At 41.3% G+C, this 25,754-nt stretch overlaps 1 protein-coding gene across 1 annotated transcript; it reads right to left on the bottom strand.

The window, feature by feature from the left end:
* Positions 1-2,245: 2,245 nt before the first annotated feature.
* On the bottom strand, positions 2,246-22,951 carry LOC149447695 (zona pellucida sperm-binding protein 3-like). Its single transcript, XM_089652215.1, has 10 exons — positions 22,849-22,951; positions 20,173-20,369; positions 12,740-12,852; positions 12,280-12,374; positions 7,884-8,061; positions 7,255-7,372; positions 6,478-6,566; positions 5,447-5,538; positions 5,251-5,367; positions 2,246-2,415 (listed from the first exon to the last, which is right to left on the bottom strand). Exons 1-10 carry the CDS (start codon positions 22,925-22,927, stop codon positions 2,279-2,281), a joined length of 1,215 nt encoding a protein of 404 aa, XP_089508341.1. The 5' UTR covers positions 22,928-22,951; the 3' UTR covers positions 2,246-2,278.
* Between the last annotated feature and the right edge of the window lie 2,803 nt (positions 22,952-25,754).

Raw genomic sequence — 25,754 nt, 5'->3', positions numbered from 1 at the left:
TTGTGCTGTCCTGTTCCCCAGTCACAGCCCCCTCTCTGCACATTCCCTCTATTTAACAAGGGTCATTTATCCTGTGGCTAGGTCTCACTGAAGGAGCCATTTTTGCAAATGCTCCAAAATACACAACCCCTTTCCTAATGTCACTTCTAATATATACATTCTACAGCATCCCCAGAAGATCAGTGGCCATCTTTGCTCTTTACGCCAAGCCCCTCTGCAGCTGCTGGTTGGCACAGAGGAGGAGGAAAACCGGTGATCTTGCACCAGAAGGATTAATGAGCCTTTTCATGCAGTGTGGGTTTTTGTTTTTTTTGAAGTACTGGAAATTGCCCTTAAAAAGCACCTTCTTGCCTTATGCTTTCCTGGATTTCATCTTCAGGCTGCTATAGGTTTGCACACAAAATATGCATGCAGGTGCTGTCTATGGTAAAGTTTGATATGTCACTCAGAATGGATTTAGGTCAATCAGGAAGCAGCCACAATCTGGTCTGAGACCTAGCAGCAGGCCGTTAGCTGCCCAACAAGGGACAAATTAACATTCGTTCCAGAGGGGCATTGTGCTAAAGGATCAATAATCTACAGGTTAGATAATCCTTCATGAGAACCATACCAAAGTCTCTTTATGAAAAAAAAAGTCTAGCTCCCTTGCTGTACTGATCTACTAGTTTCAATACCTTGATCAACTGACCCAGAACATTTTACCACCTTGATGACCAGGTGATATTCTACCATTTAGCACTGCACTACTTTAAAGCGGTAGTAAACCACAAGGTAATGTCAATCTTTTGTTATGCATTGCAGAACTAGAACTTTATGAAAGCCTTGCCTTTAAGTCTCCCTAGCGGTCTGATTATGTTCATATTTGTGCTCAAAGCGGTACTTTTTTGCATGGAAATATTTTTATTGTAGGCCTGTAATAAAGAAATAATTCACTGAAATCTGTCCGAACAAGAGTCTCAAGTTTTATCCTACCCGGAATGTATATTAAACATGAAATCATAAATAAAAAAATAAAATTTAAATTCAATATAATCAAACCAAAAAACACTGAAATTTGAAATAGAGCGCCAAGTTCACACATCACTGAGCAAAGTCGCAAAATTGTTTTCAGTGTCCGATTATGAATTTCCCCACAAAATTATTATCACTCAATTCTGCAAGTCATTCTGATTTACTAATCACTGTATTCTAGCTGGTCTAAAATCGCTTTTGACCTAAAAAAGGTGGCACTTTTTGGACGCCATGGACATCTGTTTCCAGCCAGAAAGAACAGTAAAAATGCAGGTAGGGCACAGGACAAAGCATTCGGGACAAAAAGTAACACATTACTGTATCAAATGATTTCACAATGTGGTTTTAGTGAATGTCACTTGTCAATTTCAAATTTCCCACCGGTTTCATCCCCTGTACGTCCCGATGCTTACAGGGGACAGAACCCAGAAGACACGCCGGCATCTGCCGGATTACATTGCTGGGGACACTGCAGGAGAGACATTGCGGGAGTGCAGAACAAGGTGAGTGAGGGATCGTGGAGCAGCGCCGCATAGTAAGCCCGAGTACTGAAACTTTATTCCAAGCGACCCTTGAGAATACTGCCAAGGAGGTTTTAAAAAAAAAAAAAAAAAAAAAAAAAAAAAAAGGGAAGCAGCATCTCTCCCCACAAAAAGCTTTGGTTGGGGTCAAGCACCACTATTTTGCAATAAAAAAAAAAAATTATAAATATATATTCCATCAGACCAGGCTACCTTCTTTCATTGCTCTGTAGTAAAACTCTAAAATCTCACAGGCCCATGGTAGGTGCTTTTGGCTGTAGATGCGCATCAGCATGGGTACCACAACCAGTCTGCAACAATGCAGCTCCATGCAAAATAAACTTATGCCCTTTTCTGCTTTCCACAAAAAACTTAAATGGACAAGATGTTTAGTTGTTACGACATTTGAAAGTTGTAGATATATTAGGCAACAAGGTAATCAGTGTTATTCACTTTACCCATCTGATATTATGGTTGATCTGTGTATGTTGAGGGGAAAAAAAAAAAAAAAAACACAAACAAAAACCACAATTTAGGAAACTTGCATTTAGAATGTCAGTCGTGCCCTTTTATGCATCAGCTGACTGGAGCTGTACTCTATATAGTCTCACTGTATAAACCTCGCATCCACTGTTTGAGGTACAGTACTAATGTAGGATTTGTCAAAGGAATGAGACATCTGAAAACTTGCACAAGAACTAAAACCAAAGAGGCAATATTGAAAGTCTTTATTTAAAAAGCAGATTTTAGTGTGTAACAGTGACAAGGCAGCGTTCAGTCTTTTCTTGTTTGGATCGGCCATACAGTATAACTCCAATGCACAGCAGGAAAAGAACAGCCAGCTCCAGGAAAAGTGCCCCAACAGCAGGTGGCAAAGAAAAGCCTGCAAAAAAAAAAAAAAAAAAAAGAAGTTTGCCTTTTATAGTCAGCCAGGTTAATCATAAATCCAAGTGGATCCAAAAAAAAAAAAAGAAAAAAAAAAAAAAAAAAAGTTTGCTTTACTCCCACCTCCCCCCTACTTGGCACTTTATGGGGGCAGGTATTGACAGTCCACTAAGCCAATCTGTCATATGTGGGTATGAGGGTACAGAGAAAGATCTTAAAGAAAAAATAATAAATCAGAAAACAAGCTACTTCACATATGTGGATTGGATGCAATTCAAAGTGCATCCAAATCAGCATATGACATGTGAAAACAACAAAACTAAAAAAAAACAAAAAAAAAAACCAACAACACACAACATTGCTTCCTATGGTACCTGTTCATACAAGCCATTTGAAAAGTCAGCTGATTTCTGAGCCATGCCTTCAGGTGCGGATTACTGGCTATTGACTTCTATAGGAACAGTTTCTAAACCACACATGTGTGAACAGGATAAAATACTGAGCTAATCCTGTCCTGAACCAGATGAAAACCTTACATATCCTGCACTCCGCTATTAATGGAATCTTCTATTCCTCTTAACAGCCCATCCCCCACAGTTATTACCTTTTGTACCACTAGCCCCTCCCCCTTAGATTGTAAGCTCCAAGGAGCAGGGCCCTCCTATTGAACTATATTGTCTACAACTACATCAATTAGCTGTGAAACCTGAGCTTCAATCGGCACATGTGTAAATCAGCTGTAAAACCTTCCATGTACTGTAGAATTAAAGTTGGTAATATCTATACGATCTGTACCAATCTATGGTAAAAGTAGAAAAGTTTGAATAAAGTTTTTAGGGAAAAAGTACTAAAGTGTGACAAAGTGTTAAAGCCCCAAACAGTAGCAGTCACATTCCCTCAGTACAGTCAAAGTTGCAGCCACCTTACATATACCGACGACTAGCAGATTAACTGTACATTACAAACCAAAAGGAATACATCAGCAATCCTAGAGCTCTGCCATGTCAAGTACAAATACATCGCAACTAGCATATGCCTACATATTGTGTGCCTCACCACCTGAATGGGATCTCTATTATTCATAGAAAGTGCTGTAATTGAGCAGCTAGGAAAAATAGTCTTGCAGAAGAAATTATGCCCCCTCCATCTTTAGGCAATTGTAAAATAGATTCTAGGATTTTATTCTTGCCAGTTTGCCCAATTAAAATTCTGAACAGGGAAAGTGTTTTTAAACCATTGCATATTAAATACACACTGGTAAATTGTGCATGACATGCAACAGCTGTGGAGCCCAAATAATTTTAGGATTTATCCATCCTACCATGGACAATGGGAGTTCACAACAAGCTGTATGTTAAAGGAGAAGTAGTGGCTCAATCACCATGCAAAAAAAAAAAAAAAAAAAAAAAAAGGAGAAAGCAGGCAAGAATATGGCAATATGACCTTATGCCAACCAGAGGAAAGTTTAACAATCTCAAAAAGTATTATTTTACTGAAAGTAGTTAATACTTGGAATACACTTCCAGCAGAGGTAGTGAGCCAGTCAATCGCTTCAAAAAAGTGCTTGGGGCAAGCCTAGATCTATACTACAAAAAAAAGTGGCACTCCCCAGTTTCTAGAGGCAACTCAGGACTTGCTAGAGGGACCCTCCCCTTCGAGTCTGGGTCTTCCTCCACCAACACTGCTCTAGGACCCCCCCCCCCCCCACTGGTTGCTGGGGAAACCTCAATCTTTTGGGGGGGGGAGGAGTGTGGTTTGTGTCTGAGGCAGAGATACATTTCCAACTAGAGACCTAAAAAAGGAAAAAAAAAAAAAGCCATCAGTTCCCTAATGGACTTAACCAGGTCCCCCTGAAAAAAAAATAAGGGACCTCCTCCCTGATCAGGCTCTCAATGCAGGACTCTACCCCTCTTGCAAGGTGACCCTCAGGGACTCCTGGATGAAGGTGTTCTTTAGCCCCCTGATGCGGCTTGGGCTTCTCCCTGGCTTTTACCTGTAACATAGCGAACAGACTGGCTGCCCTCCCTGCACCCCCCCCCCCCAGGCAGGTGTGGGGGAGACTTGATTGAACCCCTCCCACCCCCTGCTCTAGTCCCTCTAACCACCCTCTGAGGGCTGGGGAGACCCCCTGGAGCTAGGGGCCAAATAGGTAAGCAAAGGCTCCTCTAAGCCAACTTCCCTGAGACTGGCTGGTACCAGTGTCCCCTGGTCCCAGGTGCCTCCGCTCCAGACATGTTCCAGGTGGTGGTCCACCCCGAGGTCCTGAGTTGCCGGCCTCTGCAGGATGTAGCCCTTGACACCATTGAACTCTGGTCCACACTTCAAGGAAGCCACATCCTGGGAGGAAGTCCTGCCCATCCACCATGATATCCCCTGTCATCCTACCCAGCCTCCATTGTCAGCACAATGTGGGGTGGCGGTACCTCTGGACACTGAACCATGGGCGCCCAGCACCCCAGACCTTACCAAAGATGAATTGGTCTCAGTCTGCAAAAAAAGTTTGCCCTTTCATTGCAGTGCCCAGCAAGCCTTTTTTGGCAACAGCTTTACCATCAGCCTAGAATATGCCCAGAATTTAGCAAAAAGATTACCCCTGTGACTTTATTGGGGTTTGCAGATTTAAAGTAGGATTCAAGCCCCCAGGCAGACACTCATCCATACAGACCACCTTGTGACCATTTGATAAAATTGCATCCTCCATGTCCCAAGAATAAAATTGCTCAATACAGCACATGTTAAAGCAAAAAATTCAGTTATTGGTTTAAGGCAGAGTTTTTAAAAAAGAAAAAAAAAAGAAAAAAAAAAGAAAAAAAAAAAAGGAAGGATGGAGTACCCGTCTGTGTTGCTCTGGATTCGCTACCAGCAGAACCAGATTTTCCATCGCCAGTTGGGTTCTGTACTTTGAAAGGTCCAAGAACCATTGTATGAATAAGTCCGCCATCTTCATTTTCTATACGAAGGGAAAAAAAAAAATTACAGTGTATTTAAAGAAAATAAAGAATTTTCATATGGGCAAAATTTTCACTTACCATTGACATCTCTTCTCTTCCTGGAACTTTTGGTACAGACATTATCACAGCAACTACATACAGTATTGTCAGCATTCCCAAGAAGCTCCCACCTGAGGAAGAATTTTACAGACATTGGTAACGGCAAAATGTTTTCACTCTCAAGACTAAAATATAAAAAAAATAAAATAGGGAGCTTAAAATTTTAATAGACGAGTGGTTATAAACTGCTCTTTGGTTAACATCTGCATGTTACCTTGACAAGGGCAATTGTGACATTGAACAGTGTATTGTGCTGCCTCCGTAAAATTCTCACTTGAATCTACAAGTTGGCATGTTGGGCTCAACCGTACTGCAGTCTTGCCATGCAGCCACACCTGTACAGGGTTTTCCCAGAAGTCTGCAGTATGATTTGAGGAATTGTCAGGTATTTAAAGTATGTCCCTCATTTTCTTGTCAAAAAAAAAAATAAAAAACAAACACCATCCCAACTGAAATCTTCAACCAAAATTACTTAAGTAGTGCAATCTGGTTTTCTATATAATTTAGGAACATTTCCATTTTTATGTTTGTGGCAATTTACATTGTAAAAAAGCCTTCACCATACCACCTCTACTTTGTAGGTTTTTTTCTAATAACAGCCCCCCCTTCTCTCCTGCTTTTAGGGGGTGAAAGAAAAAATTCAATACTTCCAGATATGTGAAGCGCGTCTCCTGCCCCCTTCTTTCTACAGAATATTGGTGTTAGATTCTCAGGCACCCAGCAATGTCACATGTGAACGGAGAGGACATCAGCCCTGTGTAAGTGCCCTATATAGAACCTATACAGGGCTCCCTTACTCCTGATGGCTGAATTCAGCAACAAGCAATATAAAGCGAAGTAAAAACAGCTTGTGGATGGCAGGGTTCCAAGTTGCATAACATATGCAGGTTACATTGTCCTCCACATAATGCCTTGTAAGAGGTTTAGGATGGGAGCAGACATTTGTTTTCCTTGAAAGTTTTCCCTTTTTGAAAGTCTAAAATACAGACAAAATATGAACAGAATCCTACCTGTTTGTGTCAAGTAAATAGGAACATGCCTTTCTGAGCTCTGTTACACCTTTAGGGTCCCAGACAATCAGCTTAAAGGTAAGGTAGATCTGCCAAAAGAGAGCCGATAAGTTGGAGCCCCACAACACTGTTTGCCAATATGTAATATAGGTGGGTTTAGGGGTATATCTACCATGAGGCAAATGTAGTTTTCCTTGGGTGGCATTTCAGGGGGCAGAGTTGCCCCCAAACCATTGGCGTATCATCCATGGGTGCAGGGCATTCACTGAACAAGGGCCTCTGACCTACACACTTTGAGGATACTGTCAGGTGCTACAGTGGACAAGTGTCCACAGATAAAGTATCCCCTCTGCTGGCCCTGTCCTCTCCAGCACTAGTCCTGCCCCCTTAGCTCAGTTGGAGCCTCTTCCTGACAACTTTCCCCGGGTGCCTAAGCTGCTGCGCAGGGAAGGGGGGGGGGGGGGGGGCGTGCGTGAGTTGGTCTTCTGGGTTTTTTTAGTGCAGGGCAGTGATGGCAGCTGAGGGGTTCCCAAACCCAAAATACACCCCCCTGCCTCTCCACCTTAAACAATAACCCCTCCCACCACAAACCACCACCTGCCCCCCACCCCTCCATCCCAAATAACCCCCCCCTCCCTACCCTAAAGGAGGATGGGGTGGAGTTTACAGATGGAGATGGAATGCAAAACAGGAAAGGATGGGACAAATGTAGTGGGGGAGGGCACCCGATTTTAGTCTTGCCTAGGGCAGTACAACCCCCACACACACACTACTTGCCTCATCACTGTCTATCATGAATTTCATTGCTGGAAAAGTCAGCCATATGACATTTATCCGATTTTGTTGATCTTGTGCGACAAACTTTGAGTATGTCACCTTTCCATCTACAAAACATCTGCAGAAAAATGAAAAAGGTCTGTTAGCCTTGTGCAACTTTTGTATCCCACTGTAGTGTTGCATCCCACTGTTTACATAGAATAGTCCCCATTCTAATAAAAAGCATTTATTGGGTCTTCATCCCCAATAGAGCATTTCTCCACATCTGGTCTTGGAAAGGGAATTGTACTTCAACCAAAATCTTCCTAGTTTTGAGATGGGAGTTTACAAACTTAATAGTGAACACCTTCATTTCTAAGCCTGGAAGCCCTGATCCCAGTATACCCCCATGACAACCAAGCATGCCACAAAAAACCTTCCTTGTTAACTTTTCAGATTAGGAACTTATCTACTCAAAACGAGGTTGAAAGGATTTGTATGTGCACTTGGACAAAGTTGGAGACCAGAAACCTCAATAAACCCATTGAGATATAAAAGCATAGCTGAATTAGGGCATAGTTTGTATCTGAAAAGGAGAAATCCACCCACAACTTAACCCAATCATGTGTTTAGATGCACAAAATAGTTACCCATGGTTGGTGATCAAATTGTATCTGGGTGGTACAGTGGTGTCTTCAGTTGGAGTCACTATGCCTTCATCCACAAAGATTCTCAGAGGCATGTGGTAGCCTATATCCACGGAGAGTTCCAGGTTGATGGGGGATCCCAAGAAAAAGTCTTTTGCATTTAAAGCACCTGAGAAGTCATCTGATGGGAGAAATTTTATAGACAATGGTAATCCTATTGCCATGAATAAATGAATCTTTTAAACTGCAGCAAAATTGTTTTAGAGTGTGGAAGAGTTTAAAAGTAATGAAGACATGATTTGTGACCCCCTTTTAAGTAAATTGCCCCCTCACTTCCTGTCAAAAAACAGCTGGAACTATTTTTTTTATTTTTGCTTGTTTACTGGCAGATTTGTGCAGGGAATATCTGCAATCCTAAAACCTGGGAAGGGTTGGAACCTTTGGTTTATTGGAATACCATTTTAAACCAAAGATTATCCCAGCTAACCAAATGAATGGAAGTAGAGTAAACCCTGTCCCAGCAACTCTTTAGGGTTTCCTAAAAATAGTATTGGTGCAATACAAATAACTTTATAGTGGCACAAAAAAGTACTAAAGGTTTCTGGACAGGATTTTATAGAAAAATGTAGAAATTAGAGTTCTGTTCAATGCTACACATACCCAACTGGATTGGTCTGCTTCCAAAATTGCAACCACCTCATATTGGATTTTTTAGTCATTACAAAAGGCTATGTTACAAATTTAAAGTGATTGTAAACCCTTACATATGTTCAGTGAAGTAAGTAGCCTCAGGTGATACACAGATGAAACAAATCCTCCCAAGTAGTGCCTATTTATCTGCAGTCCATCAGTTTTAAAGCCCAGAATTTTTAAAGCTTGAACTTTCAGGGGCTGGAGTTAGGGGATCTGATGTCACACTGCACATATCAGGGAAGAGAGCTGAGTGTAATCTAGATACCCGAGTGGAGGGAATGGAAGCACAGAGCCCTGACTTGGATCTATTCGCAGACACCGGTGCTGCCAGCCCTTCCTCCATGGAGGTGGTTTGGCCCAGTCTGCTGCAGATGCCAGGTGTACCATCCTGGACTGTCAGCCAACTGTAGTGTGCCCTACTGTCCTCACACCCCAGCATCCTACAGTGTCTGTTCTCTTGTCTGTTCCTGGCCCCACTCACTTCTGGTCACATGGCTGGAAGATCCTGCTGATGGCAGAATGAGGCTTGTAGTTCACACCCCCCTGCTTCTTGCAATCAATTAAGTGCTGGAACCATGTGGGGAAAGACCGCATCCAGGTGGCATTTCAACACTACAGTGACAGTCCCACTGCCCTGAGGACTAGAGTGCTGGTGCCAAACTGGGGAGCAACATGTGAGCAGGAACGAACCTGCAGCTTAGTTCAGCCCTCCCTGGCTTCCCTATGCTTGCCTCACAGGGGTACCAGACCCTCCCTGGTCTTCTGGTTACAAAAAGAAGAAAATGTTCTGTTGTAGGGAGAAAATGCAATCAATACTTGAGGGCAAGGGGGAAGGGAGTGGACTTCTAACAGTTGTAAATTGATTGAGTTTCCTGTAGGAAGCAGCCTCTCATCTCAGGTGAGCCATCCTGGAAGGTGATCAGAGGAAGACTCCTCCCCCCAACCACAAATTTGTAAAATTATACAATGAAACTCCTACTGAAAGTTTGGCGACCCTAGATTTAGATATTTCCTTATACCAGGTTGCACAGGCATTGAATTTTAATGTGCCTTTAAACATGCAACACGTCTAGCAAACATTGCAGCTTACCAGTTAAAATTTGATGGCTGCATATTTTTTTTTTACCATTTTCACCTGATGATCCTGCCAGCAAGTCCTGTTCAAAAAACAAATCTGTCCTCCAGATGTACCAGTTTGATAACACTAATGCAGCCACCATATCTAAAGATTGTTAAAGCAGTATTAAACTTAAAATTTCAGCTTACCAACTATAGGCATGAATATGGTATACCAATTAAAAAAAAGGCAAATAGAGAAGGATGCCAACACATTGAACTCTGCAGCCAGCTGTATTTTTTGCCTGGGCTTTACAACTCAAAAACATGCATGTGCAGCAGCTCTATCCACTCCCCATTGTAAAATCAAAAAACCTTGCTAGGTGACTAGGGAGAAGCAAAAATGTACTCAAACTGCCTGTATAAAGTAGGCCTTAAGTTGAACTTCAGGTTAAAAATTAAAGGGCAAACAGGAATTTTATTGCAGAAGAGACATGCTTTGTCATGCAGAATTCAGGAGGGTAACAAACGCCATAGTGCTTTCCATATACACACACAAAAAACTAGAGTAGTTTTCAAATCCACTCATTTAGCAGCACACCAATTGTCACCACACACTTCAGGAGAACATTACCTTCTCTCTAGGGGTTGCTCCAAACCAGGGGCGGACTGACAACTCATGGGGCCCCCGGGCAATAGGGGATCATGGGGCCCCTGTGTCCTTTCCCAAACTCAAAAAAAGCCTAACAAAAAACAAAAAAACACCCAGGGGCATCTCATGGGGCCCCCTGACCCCAGGCCCTTGGGCAGTGCCAGAGTTTCCAAATGGTCAGTCCACCCCTGCTCCAAACACAGGTGGGATTTTCCTTGCCTCTACCAGGTGAAACTCGAAAAATTAGAAGATTGTGCAAAAGTTCATTTCAGTAATGCAACTTAAACAGTGAAATATAGGAGATAGACTCATTACATGCAAAGCAAGATGGTTCAAGCTGTGATTTGTCATAATTGTGATTATGGCTTACAGCTCATGAAAACCCCAAATCCACAATCTCAGAAAATTAGATTACATGCAATCAATAAAACAAGGATTTTACATAGAATAGCGGATCTCTGAAAAGTATAAGCATGCATATGTACTCAGTACTTGGTTTGGGCTCCTTTTTCAGCAATTACTGCCTCAAGGCGGCGTGGCATTGAAGCCAGCCTGTGGCACTGCTTAGGTGTTATGGAAGAGCAGGATGCTTCAATAGCGGCCTTCAGCTCTTCTGCATTGTTCGGTCTCAGGTCATTTTTCTCTTGGCAATGCCCCATAGATTCTCTATGGGGTTCAGGTCAGGTGAGTTTGCTGCCCAATCAAGCACAGTAATCCCACGGTCATTGAACCAGGTTTTGGTGCTTTTGGCAGTGTGGGCAGGTGCCAAGTCCTGCTGGAAAATGAAGTCAGCATCCCCATAAAGCTCATCTGCAGAAGGAAGCATGAAGTGCTCCAAAATCTCCTGGTAGACGGCTGCGTTGACCCTGGACTTAATGAAGCACAGTGGACCAAAACCAGCTGACGACATGGCTCCCCAAAACACAGACTGGAAACTTCACACTGCACTTCAATCCTCTTGCAGTGTGTGCCTCTCCATTCTTCCTCCATACTCTGGGTCCTTTGTTTTCAAATGAGATGCAAAAGTTGCTCTCATCAGAAAAAGGGGACTTTGGACCACTTAGCAGTTCTGTTTCTCTTTAGCCCAGGTAAGACTTCTGACGTTGTTTGTTGTTCAGGAGCGGCTTGACAAGAGGAATATGACATTTGAAGCCCTTGTCCAGGATCAGTCCACTCCTTGTGAAAGTCCAACACTTTTGAATGGACAGCAGTGACTAAGGAGATTCACCTGTAAACTGGCACCCATTTTATAATGCCTCTATTTCAGATATGTAACAGCTTTCATGTAAGCAGCAAGTTTCAGGTCTCAAAAAAGTACTAGTTTCTCTGAACAGATGCACCTTACATGTTACCCCTCAGCTATTTGCAGTTTGTTCTTCATGTATCTATACTGATAAGATTGTAATGTTTCATTGGTTATTCTGATTAAGAAACGCCTGTTGAGCTTCCGTACATCATACATTGTTCAGTTCAATAAACTTCAGGAATACTGCTTTAAACACTTGTGTGGAGAGTGTTATTTCCCCAGATTCAGTGGTGAGAAATGTGATCAGGTCGACAGACAAATTGACACCCCCCCCATCAATGACTTCACTCCATCCCTCCACCTGCAAACTCAGGAATTTGTAAAACGTCAAAAAGACTCATCTCCACTAAAAACATGCCAGAGTCCAGGCCTGGATGCCAGCTGTAAACAGCTAATTAGTCTTGGCAGGATGTCTGTTTCCACAAACCATGAAAAACTTCTCCCCCATTGTAAAATAACTCAGTCAAGCCTGTTACATATGACCTATAAGGAAATTCAAGCTCTAGGATTGTATATCATGCCATAAAATGTCTATTCTACAACTTAATGTCAATTATCCTGACTAGAGTTTTGTATATTTGTACTTTACTCTGGAGGTTTTACAATTTTATTCTGCTTACCAGATCAAAGTCCTCCTTTACTCCCAATGAGTTGAGGTAAAAAAAAAAAAAAAAAAAAAAAAATGTACTCACCATTCATGAAGCGGGAGCTGAAATTAAGGTTGCCCATGCCAGATGCGGCTACAGACACTGTAGTTGCCAGGTCTGCAGGGGGTGGGGTCATGGAACTAAAGGAAAAGAAAATATCAGACACAGTACACCAATCGAGATGCTGACCACAGGCACCATATTCCAACTGATATACCTCCTGAAAATGTTTAAGTCCGCTACCCAATTTTTTTGTTCCAAGCTATTCCATTTTAGTTGAGATCTTAACTGATCATGCCCAGGGCAAAAAAAAATTAGGTTGATAACTGAAAGCAGTTTCACAAACGGCCAATGACCATTGCATGATTCTCCGAAGACCCACCATCTACATAATTAAATTACTGTATAAAAAGTTGGTTTGCCCCCCCCACCTTTATTCCAGTTTACACACTTCACAACATCATTCATTACACTAGTATAAGGTTCATACACACCATCTGCTCACCTGTTTACTATGCACGTTATGGGCTCAGAAAAAGGCTGAGAATACTGGTTTTCAATTATATTTGTAGGCTTGTAAACCAGATCCACAGAAAACTTCACAGCGTTGCCAAGGCCCTGCAGAAGAGCAGCAGAAGTAGTTTGTACCTAAATGTTAAGGCTTCAGAGCATTTACAATGGACACAACCTATCAGAGGACAATGACATCAGGTCCAACATACTATGAAAGCAATAGCTTTGTTTTAAAATGACTCAAACAAAACTGCTTCCTTGCAGTTAAGTGTGGAAGGGATAAATCTATTAAGAGTGGGGAGTGATTTGATCAGGTCAACATTTGTTGCCATCTTTCAACATTATGGAACATTCCTGTCCAGATGACTGGTGGCAAATAGAAGTGAAGTCCATGAAGCAGACCACATACAGAACCAGACAATTCTAATTCCCCCTCCCAAAAAAAAAACCAAAACAAAAACCACCCCACACACGCAGTTACCACATCTATCCGGTAAGCTCCATTACATTTGTTATTGGCTTTAGATGCATTTGAAAGCAACATCACTTTTTGTACCAAGTTGAAAACTCTTTGCACTCAAATTACTAAATTTCTCCCAGTCATCTCATACCTACCACTATAGTCCAAAATGAGAACTGGAAGTCAGATTAGACTTGAGGTAACTAGAAGTTCTGACAACAGGCAGTCCACAAAGCTGCAGACTACTGTATTTACTTCCAAAGATTAAGCCCAAAAGTCATAATACAGTTTACCAATTCTTAAATGTGATGGCTGTATTAGTTTTTTTAGGCTCAGTTTTCATTTGGCGATTCATCCAGCAAATCTGCTGGTTTTCAGAAGCTCAAGCTCCCCAGCAGAATGTATCAGTTTACATGGATGAGAACCCATTTGCCACCAACAGGGGTGATTAAAATGATCAGCTTTTATTCTCATGTAAAACCTTTATGAGAGTTTGCTGTAACTGATTATAAAGTGTTAGAAATGGAGTTTGTCATATGTGATCTTCTATGTGTTGTTGTATTCAAATCTGCTAAATAGATTTAAACACTCCCATCCCCCAGACTGACAGTACTGCTGTGTTGTGTGCTCATTCCTTTAGAGTGGTGGCTCATTAATACAGGTGGTGTGTAAGTGGCTAGATCACCAAGTGAAAAGCAGAGGGGAAAAAGAGCCGAAGAAGAAAACTGATGCAGCTACTATGTCTGATTGGTAAGCTGCAATTATATATTTTGGGCTTTGGGTTTAATGCCACTTTAACTTTCCCACTATTCTGCAGTCTTAGATAACAGAGTGCTAATGAGCTAAAGCTCTTCATTTGTAGGTATGACAATTTTAAAGCTCACTGGGCACAACTGAAAACTCACTTTAAGGTTCCATTCACATTTGTGCAACTTCAAAATTGTGCGATTTTCATTGCGACTTTACGAAACTTTAAATTAGTGCAACTTGTACAGCACAATCATCCTTGGTCAAAGCCAAAGTTGCATGTATATCAGTTAGGTGCAACATTGGAGGGTTTGAAGTCTATGTCCCTCATGTCGCATGAAAGTCAGACGAAAGTAGTGCAGGAACTATAGTGGAACACACTAAAATGTCAGGTTTCTGATGGGGGAAAAACAAAAAAAAAGGAAAAAAAAAGAAAAACCATGCTTGCACAAGTGTGCACACTTTTAAAATACTTTGTTGACGCACCTTTTGACTTTATTCCAGCACTCAGTCTTTGGGTATGAGTATCAGCATGGCACATCTTGACTTGGCAATATTTGCCCACTCTTACTTGCAAAAACACTCCAAAGCTGTCAGATTGCAAGGGCATCTCCTGTGCACAGTCCTCTTCAGATCACCCCACAGATTTTCGATCAGATTCAGATTCAATTCCATTCAAAAGCCTTATATCTGGTGAAGCCATTCCTTTGTTGATTTGGATAGATGCTTTGGGTCATGAAGTTTTTCTTCATGTTCAGCTTTCTAGCAGAAGCCTGAAGTTTGAGCCAACATTGACTGGTATTTGGAACGGTTCATAATTCCCTCTACCTTGACTAAGGCGCCAGTTGAAGAAACAGACCCCAAAATCATGATGCTGCCACCACCATGCTTCACTGTGGGTATGGTGTTCTTTTGGTGATGTGCAGTGTTTTTGCACTAAACATCTTTTGGAATTATGGCTAAAAAGTTAAACCTTTGTTTCACCAGAGCATAACATTTTCCTGCATGCTTTTGGGAGACCTCAGATGTGTTTTTGAAAAAAAAATTTAGCCAGGCTTGGATGTTTTCCTTCATAAGAAAAGGCTTCTGTCTTGCCACTCTGCCCCATAGCCCAGACATAAGAATACAGGAGATTGTCACATCTACCACACAGCCAGTACTTGCCAGATATTCCTGCAGCTCCTTTAACCACTTCCCAACCGGCCATTGTATATAAACAGCTGCACTACAGGGTCGGGTGGCTGCAATCCGGTGTCCGCTGTGTCCTCCGGACACAGTGAAACACCGGTCGGACAGTGATCACATGCAAAGTGGTAAGCAAGATGTCACTTCTGACATTGCTTACTATGTGTGAAATCTGAATGATCACAGATGTCACATGGTACAAGGCTATTCACAACAGCCTTGTACCATATGACAAGCTGGGACCAATCACAGCTCACTCAGTTCAATGGCTGCAAGAATGCAGAAAAGGATTGCCTTTACACCCATATAGGATGTAAAAGCAATCGGTGTTAAAAAAACACCCAATAGTACAGTGTCACCACGGTGACACTGGTGCTTGGGTGACAGTATGTAAAAAAATTAAATATAAAATGTAAGAGTTTAAAAAGTATAATATGGTTATAAACTAATTTGGCTTTTACTAAAAAGATAACGGAATACATTTTGGCCAAGATTTGATGAACTTTGCAAAATTATAAAAAAAAAAAAAAAAAACCACACAACACTTTCTGGACATTTTCATAGCAAAAAAATAAAAATCCCAGTGGTGATTAAATACCACCAAAATAAAGTTTTATCAGTCTCAAAAAAAGGGTACAAAATTCATATGGGTACAGTGTTGCATGACCGCGCAATTGTCATTCAAAGTGTGATGGTGCTGAAAGCTGAAAATTGCCCTCGTCAGGCAGGGGGTAAAAGTGTCCAGACTGGAAGTGGTTAATACCAAAAATTGTTATGCACCCTCTCAAAAAAAAAAAAAAAAAAAAAAAAAAAAAAACTCAAACTAAACCAATACTCAAAGTAATACACAATAATCCTAATAATTCAAAAATGATAGTGTCCAACAAAGTCCATATAATCATACAAAAAAATTGCAGTCCTTATAGTCCAAAGAAATTCCTTGTGGTAAACAGTTTCCCAAGTGACTGAACCAAATATAAAAAAAAAAAAAAAAAAAAAACCCTACACATGATCACTAATAGTGCAAAAAAAAAAAAAAAAATTGTGAACCGTGTACAACATGCCAGTGACAGCAATACTGTGACAAACCATTCAAAAATTGTGAAAAAAAAAAATAGTGTGCACTTCTATAGTGTGCAGATTGAATACTCTTACCAAATAAAGCATAAGGCCTGTAATTCTTAGGTAGGATGATGTAGTAGATATAATAGGGAGATCCTCACTGCCACAGAATACACTCCTCTCTAACCACCAATCTCCATGCTCCAAGTGATGTCAATCATATGAGATAGAGGATAGTGCAAACCCATATAACACTTGAAAAATATACTTTATTACTGTGCTTACATGGTATTACATCTTTAAAACCGCCATCATATACAATATGTATAGCTACCAGCTCTCTGAAACTCCTCCTGTGGTTTGGATAGGAGTTTCCAGGATCCAAAATGGCCACCCAAACACTTCTGGTTCCGCTGTGCAACTGACGTCACTTCCCTTTGATGCGTTTCATCATTGAACCTAATCATACCCTTTACGATTAAGGCAATTCGTGCAATATTAACCATTAGCCGCCCGGCCAATGGCCGTTTGGCGGCTTCAAATGTGTCTCTGCACTCCGGGTGCACGCCATTTGGCGTGCTCCCGCACATGTGCAGTTTGCGCTAATGCAGAGCGGCGCAGCAGTGCGATCTGTCATCGGCCGTGCACCTCGGACACTGCCGATGACAGATCCGAGTACTGGCTCCCGTTGCTGGTACCATGTGACCTGCTGTGACCAATCACAGCAGGTCACATTAAAGTTGTATACAATGGATGGCTTCATTCATGATGCCATCCATTGTATACTAGTGCCTAGCTGTGAATGGTCACAGCTAATCACAGGCACATGTCATGTGATTAGCTGTGACCAAATCACAGCTAAGCAAAAAAAAAAAAAAAAGCTGAGTGAATCAATTTCATTCAGGTAAATGCTTGCTTATAGCAAAGTAATTCTTTGCTATAAGCATATTGTGTAAAAAAAAAAAAATACTGATCACTTCCCCAAAGTAGTACAGTGTTACTATGGTAACATTGTACTACTTTGGTCATAGTAAAATATGAAAAAATCTTAAAAAAATAAAAAATTAAATATAATAAAAAAAAATTAACACTATATATTTTTTTTCATACTGTCACCAGTCAGTGTCCCTGTTCACCGCCATGCCAGTTATATGATGACGCTGTACTGCACTGGTGAGACAGTATGTAAAAAAAAGAAAGTGAAAATAATTTAAATTTTTTCATTTTCTGAAAAATGACAAAAAAAACACAACTTCAAAAAATTTGCCATGCCTCTTATGAAGTACGTCGGACTGTCTACTCTGCAAAAAGGGGTCATTTGGGGATCTCTGTACTATTCTGACATTCTTGGACCTCAAGAAATTAGATTGGCTGTCAGTACTTCAGGATTGATCAATTTTCAGATCTATACCTTAGTTTGTGAACTCTAACTTTCCTACAAACTAAAAAATACATCCTAATTTGGGTTATTTTCACCAAAGACATGTAGCAGAATACATCTCGGCCTAAATTTATGAATTATTTATTTGTAAACTTTTATAACAGAAACAAAGAAAAATGTGTTTTCAAAATTTTTGGTCTTTTTTGTTAATTTAGCAAAAAATAAAAACCCCAGCGGTGATTAAATACCACCAAAAGAAAGCTCTAGTTGTGTGAAGAAAATGATAAAAATTTTAGTTTGGGTACAGTGTTGTATGACCACGCAATTGTCATTCAAAGTGTGAGAGCGCTGAAACCTGAAAAATGGCCTGGACAGGAAGGTGTAAAATTGCATGGTATTGAAACTGTTAAAATAAGTCCATAAAGAAACAGATTCAAACAGTGTCCATAGAGTCATAAAGTACAGTATTCCAAAGTGCAGGATGTGAATGAAATCACAGGGGAATCCACCACCTCTGCCAGATGTACATTCACCAGAAGGTTAACAGGCATATAGGTATATCACATCTGGAAGTGAAGAGGCAGCCAGGGGGTTAAACAGACTGCTCCATCAGAGGCATAGGTGGAAGAGGAACCCTTGTCCTAGGGGAGATAGCATTCCTTAGATGTGGTGCCTGCATTTGTTTTAAGGCTGTTTTTATTTTCACCTGGTGATCAGGCCAGTAACACTGTTTTAGGGTGGCTCCACTCTAAAACAGGAAGTGTTACTGGCCTATGCATCTGATTGAGCAGTTAGTTTAACCCCCTGGTTGCCTCTTCACCTCCAGATGTGATATACCTATATGCCTGTTATTAACCTTCTAGTAAGTGTACATCTGACCATGGTGGTGGATTCCCCTGTGATTAATTTCATGTTCAGATCCTGCACTTTAGACTACTGCACTTTATGAATCCATGGACACTGTTTGAACTCAGTTTCTTTATGGACTTATAATTTTAATATTGCACGAATTACCTACATGCAACTGTGAATCAGTAATATTACAATTTGTTTATTATTTTAATTGCACTTGTAGTGCATTTATCACTTTTGCTCACAGACATAATTTCCTTACCGTTTGCAGATTTCCTGTATTATATTTGCAAGTTTTATATATATTTATGTGTTACTCTTTACCGTTCCACCTGATACATTTCCTTTTCCATTGTAATTTTAGTGGTGCACTTTAGAATACACTTGTGGGGATCATTACCTATACTTTGCGTGCTAGCTGCTTTATAATACACACACTATGTGCACAGGAGATGCCCTTGCAATCTTACAGATTGAGTGTTTTTGCAAGGAAGAGTGGGCAAATATTGCCAAGTCAAGATGTGCCATGCAGATACTCATACCCCAAAAAACTGAGTACTGGAATAAAATCAAAGGTGCCTCAACAAGTATTAGTTTAAGGGTGTGCACACTTATGCAACCATTATTTTAGTCTTATTTTTACTTCCCTTCACCTAAAATATTTCAGTTTGTTGTTCAACTGAGTTGTACAGTTTATAGGTCACATTAAAGGTGGAAAAAAGTTCTGAAATTATTTATCTTAGTCTCGTTTTTTACATCAGATACCTGACATTTTAACAGGGTGTAGACTTTATATCCCCTGTATATTCTACACCAGGGGTGGGCAAACTTTGACTTGAGGGCTGCAATGGGTTCATATATTGGACCCGTGGGCCGGACCAAAAGTAGATTAATGATGTGTATGTGTCATCCATAGTAAGTATAGTAATATTCCCCCATAGTAATTCATCCCCCCATATTGTGTCAATGCACTTACCTTTGCTCCGCACGTTCCTCTCAGTGTTCCCGCGCCGTTCCGGTCTTCAGGGCGGACTGTGAGAGGAGCCTAGCTCCCCTGCCTCACACTGCCCCGTTCCTCACGCTGCCCCGCCTACACACATCCTGACAGGCAATGTTTGCCACGCTCCGCGGGCCGGATTAAGAAGGTCCGCGGGCCGTAGTTTGCCCATTGCTGTTCTACACAGTTGTGGAACATGAGTTATGGGTAAAATATACACTTTTGGTTAGAATTCCATGAGGATCACTTTATATCACATCAGCCCCTAAACATTTTAAACTTATGTGCCCAAAAGGTGCCCCAGGTATATTAGGACTCTAGAAATGATCTTGGCTAGATTAAAAAGCTGTACAGTCAAGCTATAGTGTATGGCAAGCTTTATCTCTGGTTCACATATATGTAATTTAGAATGTGTTTGTCAATGGAAAAGGTGGAATGGGGGGGGGGTTGGAAGAGGACTGGAGCATGCCAATCCAAAAATGTAGCAGATATAAAAAAAAAAAAAAAAAAAAAACACATTAAAGAACCCTAAAAAACAAACATGAAAATTGCTGTTCAAGCATAACTGAATGTGATTTGCAGGTTAAAACTATAAAACTGCATGATTTTAGAATGCATATATGTGATCCTAGGCTTAGGGTTCATATTTACTAATCAGGTCTCTTAACGTCAGCTAAAGGTGGCCAATATACAGAGGGGATAGAAGGAAAACTGATCAAAATTCTCTGAAAAAAAACTCACCATTCTATTGAATCCACAAGCTTGGTAGTGATATTCAAATACAAAGTAGCCAAGGAGTGCAGTTTTACTAGAGACCGGGCACTTCCCCAGGGTCAAGAGAGCAGGGTTCAATCTTTTATTTGTACCCAGTGGGTCAACTTTAACAGCCACGCTGACAAAAGTGTTATTACACTCATGGAATACACTGTTTGGTGGAGCTGCAAAGAAAAACACATTGTAAGTTGGGATAATGTAATGCTTATGATCTCTCCGTGAGCCTCAAAATTTTAAACATCTGTATCATTAATTTTAAGACAGAAAAACGCTTTGCCATCTGTCTCATTGGGGAGATCTCCCCTTCACTTCTGGTCTCAGATAAAACAGGAGGCGAGAAGAAATCTGATGTGAGAATCCCAGTTTGTCACCCAGGTCACCAGAACTAATGCCCCTATTGGAGGATTTTCCCACTTCCTGTTCTAGTGACAACCCAAACCTTTGTCTTACTTTCAGTCTTGGTAAAAAGTAAAATGGGGCAAGAGGCCAAATCTCCCCAACAGGGCAAACTGCGGCACCCGACATGTTTTCAAATTCCTCTTCACTAAAAAGTGCTCTGCTTTAGCAATCTAAGCTATCTATATATTGCCAAAAGTATTGGGACACCCCTCCCTGGCCACAAGTGTATAAAATCAAGCACCTAGACATGCAGACTGCTTCTACAAACATTTGTGAAAGAATGGGTCGCTCTCAGGAGCTCCGTGAATTCAAGCGTGGTACCGTGATAGGCTGCCACCTGTGCAATAAGCCCATCTGAAATTTTCTTGCTACTAGATATTCCACAGTCAACGGTTAGTGGTATTATAACAAAGTGAAAGCAACTGGGAACAGCAACGCAGCCACAAAGTGGTAGGCCACGTAAAATGGCAGAGTGGGGCCAGCGCTTGCTGAAGTGCAGAGGTCACCAACTGTCTGCAGAGTCAATATCTAAAGACCTCCAAGGTTCATGTGGCCTTCAGATTAGCACAACAGTGCGTAAAAGCTTCATGGAATGGGTTTCCATGATCGAGCAGCCTTACATCATAAAGTAAAATGCAAAATGTGGGCTGTTGTGGTGTAAAGCATGCCACTACGACTCTACAGCAGTGGAGACAGTGTTCTCTGGAGTGACGAATCATGTTTGGCAATCCGATATACATGTCTGGGTTTAGTGGTTGCCAGGAGAACGGTATTGCATTATGCCAAGTGTAAAGTTTGGTGGAGGGGGGGATTATGGTGTGGGGATGTTTTTCAGGGGATGGGCTTGGTCCCATAGTTCCAGTGAAGGGAACACTTAAGGTATCAGCATACCAAGACAAAATTTTATGCTCCCAACTTTGTGGGAACAGTTTGGGGATGGCCCCTTCCTGTTCCAACATGACTACGCACCAGTGCACAAAGCAAGGTCCATAAAAACATGGATGAGTGAGTTTGGGGTGGAGGAACTTGACTGGCCTGCACAGAGTCCTGGCCTCAACCTGATAGAACACCTTTGGGATGAATTCAAGCAGAGACTGCGAGCCAGGCCTTCTCGTCCGACCTCACAAATGCACTTCTGGAAGAATGGTCAAACATTCCCATAGACACACTCCTAAACCTTGTGGACAGCCTTCCCAGAAGAGTTGAAGCTGTTATAGCTGCAAAGGGTGGGACAACTCAATATTGAACCCTATGGACCAAGACTGGGATGCCATTAAAATGCGTGTGTGTGCGTGTGCGTGTAAAGGCAGGTGCCCCAATACTTTTGGCAGTCTAGTGTATGTGCATGTTACATCATTGGTGGTAACTCACTTATAGGTGTGAATGGGCCCTTATAGTTCCCTGTCACATTAAAACCGCAGCACAACATGAAGAGTTGCTACCTCATCCCTTTAAAACTGAACACATTACACAGGTTCTGTGGCTGATTAAAGTGGCATTTAAATTCACTTAGTGCCTTATCAGCATTAAAGGATAATCTCACCTTTACACAAAAAAGAAATAAATTCACTTTTTGCAGGTAAAAAGAATAAATTTTTTGTGTTAGGAGCCTCTAAGGCATCACACCGACATGTAACATGATCCCAAAGGTGAACTTATTTAACCTCTTCAGTCTGGGCCTAGACACCGAGCGGCCGCACCTTTGTGTGCAATAAAGAAAAACGTGCTGAGACCACACTCCCAGCACACACGTCTGGTATGCCTCTCCTCTTGATCGGGGCCTTTCCCGGTCAGGTTTCCATATACAGAAACTGTACTAGTGACATTGTAGTTAAAGTGCATTCAATTTAGGCCTCATGCACATTTGCATGAACACAAGAACTCAAGGCTGGCAGGAGAAAAAAAAAAAACCCACCACACAAACTAAAAATGCAGTTTTTATCCCAGCATCCAGTGTCTGCCTATAAAGATATGAACTTCAGAGCATAAAATACTGTTGCTTGTGTCAGAAAACAGGCCAATATATTACAGGGTTCAATGACTATCTTGCAAGCCACAAAAGAAAAATCTCAAAATGAATAACTGGGTTATATTGAAGTGAACCAGACATCCAGCAAAAACAAGGAAATCATTTTGTAATTGACTAACACACAGTTTAAAGTGGCTTATCTACAAAACACAACAAACAGATTAGAGAGAACAAACACCACTAATCCCAAGATGGCTACTAAGCACATCACTCACCATCCTGACCCCTGAGAGCGGTGACCCAGGTTAGACAGACTACCAGCACAATCCAGAGCCCCATATTGAAGTCACTCATCACTCCACACCAGTCTTGGATAGATATAGACTACTAAGGCTGGATCAATTAGGATCAGCTGATCCATGATTAACTCTGTCATAGCACACAGAACATGTCTGGATAGGTAATGGTTTGTGGCTGACGTGTAATCCAGCGTTGAAGGATATGTATCTTTTTTGCAGACCATGGCTAAACTACAGATTTTCTACATGGAAGACTTGACACTTCTTATTTCACTTCTCATTTCTCTGTTTTGCTTGTTTAATTTCATGTGAGACTGAAAAATAAAACCTGATTGACTGCCCTGGGCAATGGCTACATTGTTAGGTTAGGTTTACACCTCTGCGTTTTGAGAATAATGCGTTTTTCCACCTCGTTTTGTGGTGCGTTTTGATTTTTTTGCCAAAAACATGTTTTTTGACACATTTTTGATGAATTTTGCATTTTTTTTGCCAGTAGTAAAGTATTGACTTTAATGGCACTTTGACGTGACTTTGAATGGGTGTAACTTGGATGCAACTTTCATGGGACTTTGGATGGATGTGACATTCATGTGACTTGGATGCAACTTTGATGGGGCTTTGGATGGATGTGACTTTCATGTGACTTGGATGCAACTTTGATGGGACTTTGGATGGATGTGACTTTCATGTGACTTGGATGCAACTTTGATGGGACTTTGGATGGATGTGACTTTCATGTGACTTGGATGCAACTTTGATGGGACTTTGCATGGATGTGACTTTCATATGACTTGGATGCAACTTTGATGGGACTTTGGATGGATGTGACTTTCATGTGACTTGGATGCAACTTTGATGCTACTTGAGTGCCACAGAGTGTAAAGTCACATTAACCCCTTGGTACCGGCGCCTCCTGGCCCTTTAAGGGTTTCAGAAGCCAGGAGGCGGGGCGGGGTTTTAGGGTCATGTGACCACCATGATTCGCTGTCACGGCGGTCACATGATCAGGAAAGGTCCCAATCAAAAGAGGAGATCGGGACATTTCCATGAGTACTAGACATGTGTGCTGGGAGCGCGCAGGGTGCGCGCTCTCAGCACAAACGGTTTTCTTAATTGCAATTGTTCGGCCGCTCAGCGTCAAGGCCCAGACGCCGGGAGGCCGCACATTTGCGTGCGGCCAGCACAAAGAGGTTAAAGTCACATCACACTTTTTTTGCTAATAAAAGTATAACAATTCTATTCATGTTGTATGACTTTGACACAACGTTACACTCTGTGGCACCCAAAAAAACAAAACGCATCAAAAATGCATACCTGCGTTTCTGCCACATGTCCATTGAAGTCTTTTGAATTAAAAAAAGTCCCTGACCCTTTCCAAAAATGCAGCGGTTGAAAAACAGAGGTGTGAACGTGTCCCATAGGAAACCATGTTAAAAGGACTGCAAAATGCACTAAAAAACGCACTGGTGTGAGCCAGGCCTAATTCTACTTTTTATAAATCATCCTTCCTGTGAAAAAGTATACACCAGCCTTCCCATTTCACAACTCTGAATTTTAGGCACATTGCATTTTTAGGATTTTATGTAAAGCTTACTTGTTTTACAATTACATTGTATAGGTAAAAATCATCAAAAAAGCTCTATGTTCCCTCTAACGTGTAAGCCCACCTTTGTACAAATGTGATACTTAAAGTGTTACTAAACCCACAACAGTAAAATCAGTCTGTATATGCAGTAAAGCATGCTTGTTATACTCACTGTGGAACCTAAGGGGTTAATCCTCTGCATTGTGTAAAAAGGCCGTTTGATCCCTTCTTCTCTGTTCCTCCGCTTTTTCAAGACCACCTCTTATCACCTGATAAAACGGACTAAACCGTAGGCATTTTGCACATGTTCAGTTTGGTGTGTATTGCTAGAGAGGGTTTTTTTTTATTCGTGGGAGAGTGCATGTGATCAGCACAGGGCCAATCAGCACTGTCCAGACAGAGGTCAGGGGTTCTGCATCCTCCTAGAGCAGAAAGAAAACTCCTCCTACAAGCCTTAGCTAGTGCTGAGCTGAGCACTAATAGAAGTCACAAGACTGCTCTAACTGCTGATGAGAAAAGGTATTTAGCAGTTTATATTTACTAAAATAATTGCACTTCCATGTTGTGTGTACTGTGAGAGACCAGATATAGTGAATGCAGGATCCTGAGTTTAGCAACACTTTAAAGGGTATACGAAGGACCTCTGGGGATGCTGAAAATAAATGTAAAGGAAAACTCTACTTTCGTAGGAAAAAAACTAGCAAATAAAAAAAAAATATATATGACATATACAATTGCTACACAACTCATATTGTAATTGAATGTTATTAAAATTCCCTTTCCTTTTCAATCTGCAGCTCTGTAATTTTCTGTAAAATGCAATGCAATATGGCTTCCCAGAGGTGTTCTGTACATAGATGGTGTTTGGAACCCCCTCCCCCTTCCTCAGAAATCTTATTTCCTGCTTGTATGATTGGCTTACTGATTTTCCCACAAAAGTGGAGTTACCCTTTAAAGCAGGCTGTAAGGAGGCAATACAGCACCTCCACACCACCTATCAAATGCTCTCTGAACAGTGATTTTAGCATGGATCGATCTTCAATTACCAAAGCTACTGTGAATGAGCTGTAAACCCTGGTTCACAACGAAAGCTTTAAAATCACTCTACTCTAGCGTTGATCAGTGCAACTTCACATATGGCTTGCCAACATCTGAGCGACTTCATGGACGATATCAATGCAAGTCGCATATGAAATTGCAAAAAATAGTGCATGAACCTTTTTCAAAGTCAGTGCAAATCAGAGTTGCATGGGGCGTGTCCAAGATGGCGACCAGAGTGGCCGCATAGAAGAGAGCT

The sequence above is a fragment of the Staurois parvus genome, unplaced genomic scaffold, assembly GCF_062004578.1.
Source record: "Staurois parvus isolate SC_StPar_1 unplaced genomic scaffold, SC_StPar_1.0 ptg000673l, whole genome shotgun sequence".
NCBI lineage: Eukaryota > Metazoa > Chordata > Amphibia > Anura > Ranidae > Staurois > Staurois parvus.
Note: the sequence above shows the minus strand (reverse complement) of the source record. Positions and strands in the feature narration are given on the sequence as shown.

Coding starts and splice junctions, on each gene's coding strand:
- LOC149447695 (XM_089652215.1), bottom strand. CDS start 22,927: ATGAGTGACTTCAATATGGGGCTCTGGATTGTGCTGGTAGTCTGTCTA. Junction 7,373..7,883: donor AATTTGATCACCAACCATGG/GTAACTATTTTG, acceptor ATTTTTCTGCAG/ATGTTTTGTAGATGGAAAGG. Junction 5,539..6,477: donor TATTTACTTGACACAAACAG/GTAGGATTCTGT, acceptor ATTCTTCCTCAG/GTGGGAGCTTCTTGGGAATG.